General features: G+C 39.8%; 3 protein-coding genes across 3 annotated transcripts in view; 2 read left to right on the top strand and 1 right to left on the bottom strand.

Annotated features, from left to right (window-relative positions):
- Window positions 1-12,549, bottom strand: part of LOC144658319 (lactadherin-like) — a 173,307-nt gene that overhangs the window by 65,076 nt on the left and 95,682 nt on the right. The window lies entirely within an intron of this gene.
- The window catches only part of LOC144656383 (uncharacterized), a 100,051-nt gene that overhangs the window by 10,639 nt on the left and 76,863 nt on the right, over window positions 1-12,549 (top strand). The gene's annotated exons all lie outside the window — the stretch shown is intronic.
- On the top strand, window positions 5,581-12,097 carry LOC144658157 (uncharacterized). The gene is made up of 5 exons (XM_078518512.1): window positions 5,581-5,808; window positions 8,296-8,937; window positions 9,609-10,151; window positions 10,904-11,220; window positions 11,802-12,097. The coding sequence occupies exons 1-5, from the start codon at window positions 5,622-5,624 to the stop codon at window positions 11,946-11,948; spliced, it is 1,836 nt and encodes a 611-aa protein (XP_078374638.1). The 5' UTR covers window positions 5,581-5,621; the 3' UTR covers window positions 11,949-12,097.

The following is a 12,549-nucleotide window of genomic DNA, read 5'->3' as shown; positions in this document are numbered from 1 at the left end:
TTTTAGTTTTGCTTGTAAACATTCCCTTCGTGTGGGCTCACATAAACATTGCAGCCGAGATTGCGCAGTACGGACTGGAATTCATCTTTAAGCTACAGCTTAATTAATATTCCAGCTTTAACATGCGATCAAATGTCTACACCGAAAAGATTAAAAATGCGGTCAAAAAGCAATTAACTTACCTCTATTGGATACATCTTCTCTTGATCAAACTTTTTCGGGTTTTTTGGACGTATCTTCTCTGCTTTTCCTTCCCTCTGCTTTTCATTCATTTCGCGATAAAATCCTTCTGCCGGACGAGCACGCTTTCCGGCAACCTCGTTCCCAGGGCCTCTCTTCTTTTTCTCCCTTGTCGTCGAGGAGAGAGACCCTGGTTGACCCTGGTCACGTGTCACCCAAAATCTGGGTGGCAAAAAAATACCGCAGCGGGGGTGGGTCATTCAACCAATTTTGTCAAGATGAACAAAAATTACTCTCAAGGGTATTGAAGGGACATGCAAGATTTTGGTTTAAAATGGCGGCTGATAGTCCAAGTGTGTTTTTCTTCTAGCCAGTTGTCTTCTGAAAGCGTTGTGTTCTTCTGGATACGACGTCAATATTACCTTAAAAGTGAAACAGCCTTTTCCCGGGCCTTTTTGGTTCTAAAATTGAAATTGATGTCGTTGCGCTGGATCGGGTTCCGCTCACGTACGCATGGAAATTCAAAACTTTTACAATAAGCTCCTTCTCTCTTACCGTTTGCACAGTTCAAACAACTTTTGCCGTACACTTATTCATCTCTACGAGTTATTCAGAGTAAAAGGAGGCTTGATGAAGACGAGGAAAGGCAGGTAATTGTTTGAAAATACTTCAAAACAGTCAGTTTGTAATTTACAGCGTGTGCGATAGATGGCGTATTAATCTTGTTTGTCAGATCTAGAACAAGTTCACGTTAAATAAAGTTAATTTTGGTTAATCTTTTCTGTTTTGTCGTTGCTCAGCACTTCGAAAAACCTTGCTTAGATACACTATTTGAATTTCTTTTAGTTTCTGTGGGAAATTTACGGCTTAAAGTCGAAATTAAAGTAACTCGTTGCGAAGCCGAAAATGAAATTCGTGTACAACTCTTCGCGCGTAGTCAGAACTTGAACCTAAAATAATATTGCCCGCTTAGTTTTCAAAAAGAATAGTTGAATCGCGATTCAAAACTAAATGCCTACACACTATTACTAAACTGAGGAAAATCTCCTCGAAGTAGCAACTTTCCGTGAAGCGCTTCGGCCACGGCAAGAAGAACGCTGTTCCGTTCACTTCTTCACTGGACAGATTATTGCTGCGATCACTGTCACATACCTCCGCACAAACCCGGCATAAACTCGAGTAAACGGAGTAGAAGAAGAACTTTTTTGGTGGTCCTTTTTTTTTTGGAAACAAAGCGCCAATTTAAAACACCTGCTGACGGGTGGGAACAATTATTTAAACCCTCTCACCCCGGCATGGTAGATTTGTCACATGGACGATAAAAGACTCTGTTACCCCTCCCTACCAGCTTGTTTTTTTACCACCCAGATTTTAGGTGGTCACGTGACCAGGGTCAACCAGGGTCTCTCTCCTCGACGACAAGGGAGGAAAAGGAGAGAGGCCCTGGGAACGAGGTTGGCTTTCCGGTAGCCATTTTTTCTCCCACGTCAATCTTAGTGCCCAGTGCCCGCGCCTTCAAATTGCGCATGATCAAGAGCAAATTTTTCTGACCAAAAGGATCGCGGCCTCTGGGGACGAGAATGTCTCGCGCGAGGGAGGAATTTTTTGGCATGAAAAAAATAAAAGGAAAAAAAAAAAAAAAGCAAGGGAACAAACGAACGAACAATCAAACAAAAACAAACTAACAAAAACTAAAAGATTTTGTTTATGAAATATTCTAGGTTTACTTATTTCAGAACTTTGTTGTTGTTCATAACGTTTTCTAACAGTCCAAGTACATTGACCTTAGCAAGAAGCGACTACGAGTATTTCTTTTCCTCCCTGGATGAGATACTAGTTCAGGCATTCAGTTAAATAGGTCCTCTCCCCTCCCACCCCCAAAGCTTAATTCACCGCTACCCATTTATACACGCGGGTGAAGAGAGGCCAAAGGACACAACACAGCGATCCCGGTTTAGGCCTTTCTCGATTATGTTAGTAAAACTGGCATTTAATGCTACTAGAAATTCTCACATAAAGCCAAAAAATGCTAAAATAATGCCTGATTTCTTTAAAAAAATGCCACTTGAATTGCAAAGAATGCTTTGTTTTATTTCAAATGAAACGTACGAACTCTTACATTATATGCTCATATCAACAACAGGTGATACTTAATAATTGTTTGTTTATAAAAATAAAAAAAATAAAAAAATAATTTAAATTTAAAAAAAATAAAAATAAAAAAAACACACACAAGTAACACAACACAAGTACACAAGTAACACAACGCACAAACTGTCAAACAGACAGAAAACAATCAAATTAAGTAATCAAAATTGTGTGAACTTTAGGATTACTTCAAGTTCTTCTGAGTTCTGAGTGCTGAAATCTGGATCACAGTCATGAAAAATGACAGAAAATGCTAGCAATTCTTTTTCAAGAAAAAACGAAAAAAAAAATGCTCGTTTTCCCAAAAAATGCCGAAAAAAATGCTAGCATAATCGAGAAAGGCCTATCCCGGTTAGGGCTCGACCTCGACAGCTCGGTTTGGAGTCAAACGCAACAGGCTCCTTTCGATATATTAAAATTCAGCTTGGTAGCGAGGCCTAGAGGACACAAACAAAAAATTAATAAACATGCTTGTAAAATTTCTTTTGTTTGTGTCTTCTAGGCCTCGCTACCAAGCTGAATTTTAATATATCGAAAGAAGCTCATTACCATTAGGGTATCGCGCCTCCCTCAAAGAAGAAAAATAAGATACAGTTATTATTCAGTATGTATTATTTAATATTTTTTAAATTGTTTTACACTATTGCCGGTAATAAAAATTGCGTTCAATAAACTGAAGTGTTTTTGCTTTGACTTTGCATATTTTCTCGTCGAAACGTTATAGCCAGTAGCCTCCTAAGCAGACGTTCTTTGTCCTCGTCACGCGTTACTATTATATTTCGTACAGAAACTGAACCACCAGATTCGCAATTCACAGGCGGTTTTAAGCCCACACTGCTGGAGTTTACAGATTAGCATTGATCAACTAAAAGTACTGGTATTCCCTTTTCCGCGTGCACCATAACTGCCGGTGGAAAACAAATTCCGCGAGAAAAAAATTCTGGCGACGCGATTTGCTCACACTACAAGCTTGCACTGTTGAGTTATGGTGCCGGCTAACGTATACCAAATGTGATTGAGCGGCTCTGCTAGCTAAGTTATAATGTAGGTTAACCCCTAGTATTTTGTCATAATGCCCTGACAGTACTGAAAGAGTAATGCGTCTTGCCCAGTAACACAACATAGTGACCCCAGGTAGCGCTGGAGTGCAGACCCGCTCGTTGCGCTTTCCATTAGGCCATTGCAAAGCTATCCTACGGGCTCATCCTTGGGTCTCACGCAGAAGCGACGAAGCCGCGCGAAGGAGTCGACGAGCAAAGGGAGCGAGAAACTTTCTCACCACTCACGTGTGTGGCCCAATGATATAAATGGTAAGTCTGCTCGCCGGCTAAATTAAACCCATGCAGTTATAAACGCAGTACGAAAGTAACATTTTGGAAATTAGCGACTGGTTTGCATTACTTGTCTGTTGTCGTTGGTTTGGAGTATTAAGTTATATAAAAATACTTAATAAGTGCCGTAGCCGGTCTAAAAGCACTTGAGATAATTTCAATTTCGCAAATAGGACACCCATTCCACAGAAAGTGGGGCCAATCGCCAATTTTGATGTCCAAGGCCTGTGGTGGCCGTAAAAACAGCTGAAACTTGAAACTTTTAGCTCCACCTTAGGGTATACGTGAAGGGTTTTTTACCCAAAGTGCAAAGTTGCTGGTATCATTTACTATTTTTCCATAATAAGATCACAAATACCCCAAAATCCCGCTTTTCACGATGTCCACAAGGCACCTCACTGTAAAAGGTAATCAATAAAAGCACTAAAACCACTTCTTAGTAAGATTGTAATGGTTTTAAATAACTTGGTGGTATGTAAATTTGTTACTAACAGCAATATTTGGTTGCGTCCCTTAAATGTCGGATGTCCACAGATTTTGGTGTAACTTCCGTTACTGAAACAAAATCACTGATTGCCTACTTGAGAAATTCCTGTAAAAGCACTCTGTAGGGCTAAAGACTTTGTATTTTAATACTGTTTGCGCCTATGATACTCGTGTTCCCTTTCTTGGAAGCGATAAAGAGCAGCTTGGAGTCAAATGAGGCCAATAAGCACCGTATGGTTAAGGATGTAACTTCCGTTACTGGTGTTTTGCGAACACATTGATTCGATGGCTGCAGAATGTTCCATGAAAGAACAGAGGTGCCCACCATCTATAAATCTGTAGAGTAATACATCCTGGTTTCTGTCTTTGTAAGGAGAGAGAGAACACAACACCTCGAATTTGTAACTTCCGTTACCGTAACTTCCGTTACCATCGCTCATTCGTAAGTGACTAACGGAAAAAATAGTTGAATTTCTATGTTTCATTGAGGAGCAACTCTCCCGTGCAAGGTCAAATCAACACGTACTTTCAGTTAAGGAAAACATGGATTTCACGTTGAAAAAAAGATTTTTAACGTTTTTTTTAATAAAAAAGAAGTGAAAGTAATAAAAGTTTTCATATTTTCGAAAATATGCAACATTTGATGTCAATTTTTTAGATATTTTTTTCTTTTTAGTTACGCTTTAGTATGGATGTAATGCTGACCGTTTTCCACGACATCGATTTTGGACGATTTTCAGAGTGTTATTGGCCCCACTTTCTGTGGAATGGGTGAGGAATCAACGAAGAGTTAACCATGTTGTTATGAATAGAGCAACTGAATATCAAGGGGAGTATTTCCTGATGTATATTAATTCCATTCTCGCAACTGGTACTATAAGAAATGATTGGAGACCAGTTATGAGAATTTGTAATAGTGTTACCAGCACTGGATGTGACGATAGACGGTCGTACGATTACCACAGACACTGGTACCCAGGTGGATAAAGGCACTGCGAGACTTAAGTGCCTTAAGTTTCTTCATGGGAGAGGGGTATAAAAACCCAATTAATAGCCCAAATTTTCAGCTGAATTTTGTACAAATCACATTTCCCTTTTATTGCTTCCAGATTTTCCTAATCCCAGTCCCAGTTCTATTGTTTATTTGTTTGTGATTCCCAGTCCCAGAGACCCAAATTCCATCTTCCCAGTTAAAATCAAAAATCAAACCCAATTCCCATTTTACTCCTTCAGGCCCCTCAAGCCACAAGGAAACACGGGCAGGTTCGAATCATATCCAGCCTAGTTCCAGGCTCTGTTGACAAAGGCCGCTGAAGGAGAGCATGGAAACAAGGGAGTAGTGTATCCCGGCCCCGCCAGTAAAAAAAAAAAACAATAATAATTAAAAAAAAAGTGTCTGGTGTCAGAAGATAATCATCTGATGTGTTTCAACGCATCTTCTTTCTCGGGAAATATTTTGAGCATCGCTTTTACCAAATGTCTCTGAAAGATCGTGGTTCTTCACTGAGCCCAGGCACAGTGTTGTGTGTGTTTTGTTTGCTTCTTTACTCCGCTGGATTCATTAGAATCGAGCTGAAGTTTAATGATCACGATCAAAGGTTGGTAGCTGTCGAGGAAGCCATTGCTCAGATGAAACACAGAATGGCACAGACTTCGAATAAAGGTACGGTGCTTTAGCCATTTGTTATAACATTAAAATACCTTTCTATTAATTTATTGAATCCATCGTACGGCATTTTTGCATATCATATTGCTAAGTTTAAAGAGGTAGAAAATGTTTGACTCGAGGCCTCCAAACAAAGAATTGAAACCAAATATCTCACAACACAATGCGACCTCCTTGTTTCTTTCCCAATTTCTACATGTTTACTCGGCGCTTCAAAATGAAACCATAAGCGCACCCAAGCACTTGCCGTTGATGTTTTACAACTCACAACAATATATTGAGGAGGGCCAAGTTTTAATAAACGACTTCAGTTTGTCGATTTTTATGTCGCACCAACTGGCGCGATCGTCACAATGTTTGACCTCAGCGAAGGGTACGGGACAATTCTATTGATAAAGTCGTCTGTGACACAATCAACAATTTTTTTACATAAACCAATAGCGCAAATTTGTTTAAGGGTTTTAATTCGTTCTTCGGTCTGTGCTTAGGACGGATCATTCATTAGAAAAGTTATTAACAGGGGATTTTCAGCTCGCATGAATTTTGTTCATTGGTCCATTGGCTACTGTTCCATATTATTTGTTTTTCGCGTTAGTTTTTCTGCAGGATTTTTTTTTATCTATTTCGATCACACTCTTTCACTTTTCATCCTTCTGGCTACCAAAGGGTGTTTCTTTATTTTCACTCCATTATTTTCCAGCTATAAGATTTTGTCTACAATTACCTTATTCTTACTCATTTTTGCGCGTACTTAATTTCGCGAAAATTCGGGAGCCAAATTTCGTGAGAATAAATTTTCGCGATTGCAAGAGAAACTTAGAGCAAAAGTGTATTAAATTTCGCGATTTTGTTAGTGTTTTCTGGATCAGACGTCAAAGACTAAGGAACTACTGGAAATACACAAAGCACTAACTCAATGTTATTACAAGGAGTCTGCAAACGGAAACTTATTATGTGACTGTGCTTTAAGATATCTTGGCCAATTTATAAGCTGAAGAAACAGTAATCAGAGGAAGTGAGGTAGTCGAAAACAAGACGGAACGATATTTTCAAGGGTAGTTAGTTGTAGTTCCTTATATTATTATTTTCTTTTAAAATATGATATTAATTTTCGCGTGTTTGAAGTTCGCACAATGATTTTTTCGCGCGTATTTAATTTCTAATAATGAATTGATGTGTGGAGAGAAAGAACTCAGAAAAAAATTCTGAGTTCACAGATGGGACTCGAACCCACGACCTTCCGTACACTAGTCGGACGCTCTAACCACTGAGCTACTGAGAACTCTAATGGTGAGCAGTGGTCATTTGTGGGTGACACAACGACTGCATCGCGCAAGTCACATTATGACAATGAACACACATTATTTAATTTCGCGATTATTTTGAAAACGCGAAAATCGCGAAAATTAGTAAGAATAAGGTACAGACTTTTTACCCACGTTTCATATTAGAAGTTTTACAAAAGTCGGTTTCAAGAAAATCTACCAGAAAGGGGTAACTGGGAAAATTATTCTCCAAGTTCAAATTTCTATGCTCGCCCTTTTGCTGTTTAGGGTGTTTGTTTTCTTTGAAGCACTTCACTAAGTGCTAGACGTTACTTTTAATCTTGACGGAGGGAGGATGGCTCGAATGGTTTCAGTATGAAAGCACAAATATGGACACCACGACTCCATGTATGGTACACTCGCCAACCCTAGCCTCAGGCCCCGTCCACACTGACCCGGGTAAATTTGAAAACGCATCTTTTTTTCTCCGGTTAGGCCAACCGTCCACACTGAAACGGCGTTTTCGGCCACCGAAAACGGGGCTTTTCAAAAACGCTCACCAATGAGCGTTTGGACTTGGAGCGTAAAATAGGGTATTTTTATATTTTATTGTAAATAACTTTTGAGGGCCACTGGTTTGTTAGTATTTTTTGCTATTTTAGTGCTACCCTCGTTAAATAAAGACTTTACTTTTACTTTCACTCACTGATGAAGCGTATCGTTTTCAAATTTACCCGGGTTAATGTGGACGGAAAACATTTTACGCGGCGTTTTCAAATTTCTCCGTTTTCAAACTGATTTACCCGGGTCAGTGTGGACGGGGCCTCAGTCCCATTTTTGGCACGTCAGTATGCCAGGCATTTCATTTTTTCCCTTGTCGATGTATTTAATATATTAAAATACACGAGTGTACGTTTTTCACACCTTTGTCTGAAATTCCACTGGAAAACATTTATTTCAAGAGAACTCTGAAAACAACCTTTAAATTTAATCACTTATCAATCATTTGCGTGCAATGCAATTTTGTACATATACGCTTTTTACCTTTTTCATTTCACGGAGCGTTTTAACGAGCTACGGCTGCTAAGCTCTTCGTGTATAAATAAATTATGTCTATGTCTATGTCTTTACAATCCACAAAAATTGCACTGCATTTCTTTACTTTTAAAATTCCCTTTGAAATGGCTGTAACCTAGGCGTATCTTTATTTTCTGTCTAGAAAATTCACCGATACATTCTGAGAAGAAGGAGGCTAAAAGCGGAAGAAAACTCGATAGAATCACCCGAAGCATTTCTAGTAATCCGCCATTTAATTATTCAGCCAACATGAAAGAAGTTTTAGAAGACGTTGTCACCTCGAGTTTCAAAAAGTTGTGTCAAAGAAGTGAAAGCTTCAACGTTTGCCCACGAGGAATGCCGGGACCTCCGGGAAGAAGAGGAAGAAAAGGTTCCCGAGGAATCATGGGGCCGCCAGGTAGAAGTGGTAAGCGAGGAATTATGGGACCACCAGGAGTACAAGGAGAAAAGGGAATTAAAGGAGATATCGGGCCACCGGGTATCCCAGGGATTAAAGGTGAACCAGGTGAATCCATTTCAGCGCCAAAAGTGACAATAACTCCTTCGCATCTGACTGTCAACGAAAGCAACACTGCTGCTCTCTTCTGCTCTGCTACTGGAAATCCCGCTCCCCAGGTATCTTGGTCCAGAGTCAATGGATCGTTACCTAGCAACAGAGCAAAATTAACAGCTGATGGTGTCTTGCAGTTAGATGACGTCCGCCCAGGGGATGCTGGGATGTATAAATGCTTGGCGAGTAATCTTCTGGGAAGCGATGGAAAGGTCGCAAATCTTGTTGTTCAAAGTAAGTCAGAGGAAATTATAGTAACGTTGCACTGTTGGACGCCATGATATATATAATCATAGGTCTGTGACAGAAGGTATGCTAGTAGATCCTATCCCGACCTGGGCAAATAAAAAAAATATGGTATAATCTTAACATTTTTTAAGATTTATCTAGAAATATCCATTTTTAGGGTAGCTGGTAATTGTGGAATAACTAGGTCTGATGCATGATAACGTCATATGCTAAACATTGCCCGCCAAGCCTTGTTTACGCGAATTTTTCTCAATCCTCTACCCTCTTCATGCGTTTTCATGTCGGTATTCTTTTCATATCTTTGCTGCTTTATAATAATAATGTAATGTTTAATAGACACTCATTGCAGTATTAATAACTGAATTACAGAGTAAAAAACAAGCTAAGGTATAAATATAAACTATAAATATAAAAATTACAATATATATACAATAAAAGGATCTATTATAAACAAGCTAGTTCGAAGTGTAATATCGAAAAGTGACGAAGGCCTGAGAACGCTTCGTTCGCTTTGGAATTCGTTCGTGATAAAATTTTGGACTTCGAAAACGAGGCTTGGTGGCCGTATGAAACTAGGCAGTCTGACGTAAACATGCATAAGGGCTTTTACAATTGAGAAGCAACAGAGTCTTAATTCATTTAATTTACCTTTTTAGGCTCACCCAAAATTTCTCTCTTTGCGGGTCCGTCCTACGTGGCCATTGGTGGAACAATCACGCTTCCAAAATGCAACGTGACCAGTCTCCCACCGGCCAAAATCGTTTGGACAAAAATTTTAGTTCCTGACAAACACCCTCGAATGAAATACGACGGTAATGGACAGCTGTCAATTACAAACGCCCATAAAGAAGATTCTGGATTTTACCAGTGCAGGGCTGCCAACAAGATTGGAGTTGCCGTGGCTGTGACTCATCTTATTGTAGTTGGTGCTCCTGTGTTCACCGTAAGGCCTCCTTCACAAATTCGCATCAAACATGGTCAAAACATCACCATCCGTTGCAGAGCCATCGGTGAACCTAAGCCAAAAATAACTTGGGTTAGAAAAAACGGTGTTCTGCCATTTGGGAGATCAGAGGTCAGCGCCGATGGAACATTGAATGTTTGGCGAGCCAAACATGAAGATTTCGGTACATACACGTGCGTGGCAACGTCGGTGGCTGTGTCGTCGTCTTCCTCTGTGCAGCTTAGTGTTGTTAAAGGTATGGTCGGTATGATAACTCTGAACGATTCGTAATAAAGTCAACGCTGTATTCAGCGGTTACCCTCAATTAAGCGATCTATTGCAAGCTGAGAAAAGATATTACGTCAGTCCATTACTGCTAGCGTCAAGTTTATTCAGCGGTCAACTTTTGTTCCCTGGGGCTCTCCCCTACATTTAGCGGTCACTTAAGGAGGCTTTCCTAAAACCTAAACGCTCAAACAAACGGAATATGACTAGATTTCACTGAAAATCTCTTTACAAATCAATCAATCAATCCATCCATCCATCCATCCATCCATCCATCCATCCATCCATCCATCAATCAATCAATCAATCAATCAATCAATCAATCAATCAATCAATCAATCAATCAATCAATATTTGATAAAACTATCCATGGTATGCTGTCCCGAGAACATCATGTCAATACAAGCACAACGTGATTTGAGATGAAATTAGGAAGAATCAACATTTAAATGGTGAATTTTAATACAGAATTCGTCGTTTGACTTAATGGTGTATATGCGTGTGCGGTTTTTTACCGTATTCTTTTGCGGGCTGTCAGAACGACCTCCTACTGAAACAGATTCTCCCGGTGTGTCAGGGTTAGCAGCTAAATCATGCTAAAGATGTTGCATGTATTATAAAAGTAAAGGTCAATGAATTCTGATTTGCTTTCGTGAATATTTGTAGGCTATAGACATACTCTGAAATAGTGTTCTACTGTGATTTACGTTTGTTTAGGTATAGTTACCTGCAGTCCTGTTGGAGTGGCAGACACAAACAAGATACCAGACGCCAAGATGACTGCAAGCTCGTACTATCTTGCATACTATCCGTACTTGGGCCGGCTTCATGGAACAAGAACAGGAGGAGGGGATGGATGGTGCGCTGGTACTAGCAATGACAGAACAGACTATTTACAAGTCGACATGGGGATGGTGCACTTTATTTGTGCAGTAGCAACGCAAGGAAAAGCAAACGGTTCGAATGTCAGAAGCTACAAGCTCTACCTCTCGACTGATGGAGTAAAATGGAACGCGTATAAGGAACAAAATCAAGACAAGGTAAAACAAACTTCATTCATGATCAGTTAACCTAAGTTAAGTAAGGGTTACTAACCTGGAGCGAGTGGATGTAATATATTCACTGATTTTGGATTTGGCGACGCGAGTTGACATCTGTCAGAACTGTTCAAAATTGATATTCTATAACCATCTCTCCCAGTTACTAGAACGTAAACCTTGTTGGAATCATTCCTGACCCGCAAATCATCTCTCAGAGCTAATGTAAAGCTAAACTTTACCCTCCTCAGAAACTGGAAATGAAACTTGAACTGAACTTGACGAAGTGTTAATCCCTAATCCTCAATTTTTTTTAGCTTTCCACGGGTGGGGTGGGGGTTGCGGAGACCCAAAGCAGTTACTGGGTAAGGTCAGGTCTGAAATAGGGTAAGGGTTTCAGGATGCGCCGCACATCCACATCCAATTTTTCGGCCGGAGAGTACCTACCCCGGGGAGCTTTCATATATACATGAACCTCTAAAGACCTCTGAGACAGTGTACCTGCATCCACATGGTATTACAAGCTGTTTCAGTAAACCAGATTTTTATAGTTATCATACCTTTTTTTCTCTCTAACTCAACAGATATTTCAAGCAAACAGGGATGAAACTAGCGTCGTTAAGCATTCCTTGGCTAGTGCAGCACGAGCAAGATTTGTTCGATTTTACCCCGTAACACAAGATGGCTATCCTTGTATGAGAGTTGAAGTATTCGTTCAACAAATGGATTAGAAGTGTCAGTTCTCGTTAATTCCATCATGAGGAGTCAAGTAATTCTTATAACCTAGAGAAACAAAGACGAAGGAAAGGGAAGCTGGGGTAATGGGTAATAGGTTTTCGGGGTTTTCGACTCCCTTTATGTGAACCCTTGAACGTATATACAAGCCTGCATGCAAGACGGTCCTAATGATAGCCTGCGCCGCAGACGAAACTAAACCCTTGGTTAAAGGGACTATGTCACGGATTTTAGCAGATTTCTTAACAGCCAAAATTTATGTTTGTGTCGTAGGAAACATAAAAAAATGATCCATTTTTATGAACAATTGCTATTTTAGAGGACTAAAACTGATTAAAAGCGCGTTTAGCTGCAGATGGCTCGGATGGAAATGGATACAATTTGAAAACGTTAGCCAACGTTTTCAAGTTTTTTCCGCGCGCCTTCAAAAAAATCGACATTTACAGCCGAAGTTTTATTTCTATCCCCAGACAAAGGTTATATCTTTCGTTAAATGTTCAAAGACAATGTTTTTTATAGGTAAATTTGCCTATCACTTATTTCAGAACAGTTTGGACCAAAAACTGCGAAATCGCTGTGACATAGTCCCTTTAATCC

This window comes from Oculina patagonica, chromosome 6 (genome assembly GCF_052425735.1).
Source record: "Oculina patagonica isolate OP01 chromosome 6, crgOcupat, whole genome shotgun sequence".
Classification (NCBI taxonomy): Eukaryota; Metazoa; Cnidaria; class Anthozoa; order Scleractinia; family Oculinidae; genus Oculina; species Oculina patagonica.
This window is presented reverse-complemented; position numbering and strand designations above follow the sequence as displayed.

What these genes read in the sequence shown, in the direction of transcription:
- LOC144658157 (XM_078518512.1), top strand. Translation starts at nt 5,622, where the DNA reads ATGTCTCTGAAAGATCGTGGTTCTTCACTGAGCCCAGGCACAGTGTTG. An exon ending in CGCAAATCTTGTTGTTCAAA is followed by an intron (nt 8,938 to 9,608) that starts GTAAGTCAGAGG and finishes TTACCTTTTTAG; the next exon opens with GCTCACCCAAAATTTCTCTC. An exon ending in AGGAACAAAATCAAGACAAG is followed by an intron (nt 11,221 to 11,801) that starts GTAAAACAAACT and finishes CTAACTCAACAG; the next exon opens with ATATTTCAAGCAAACAGGGA.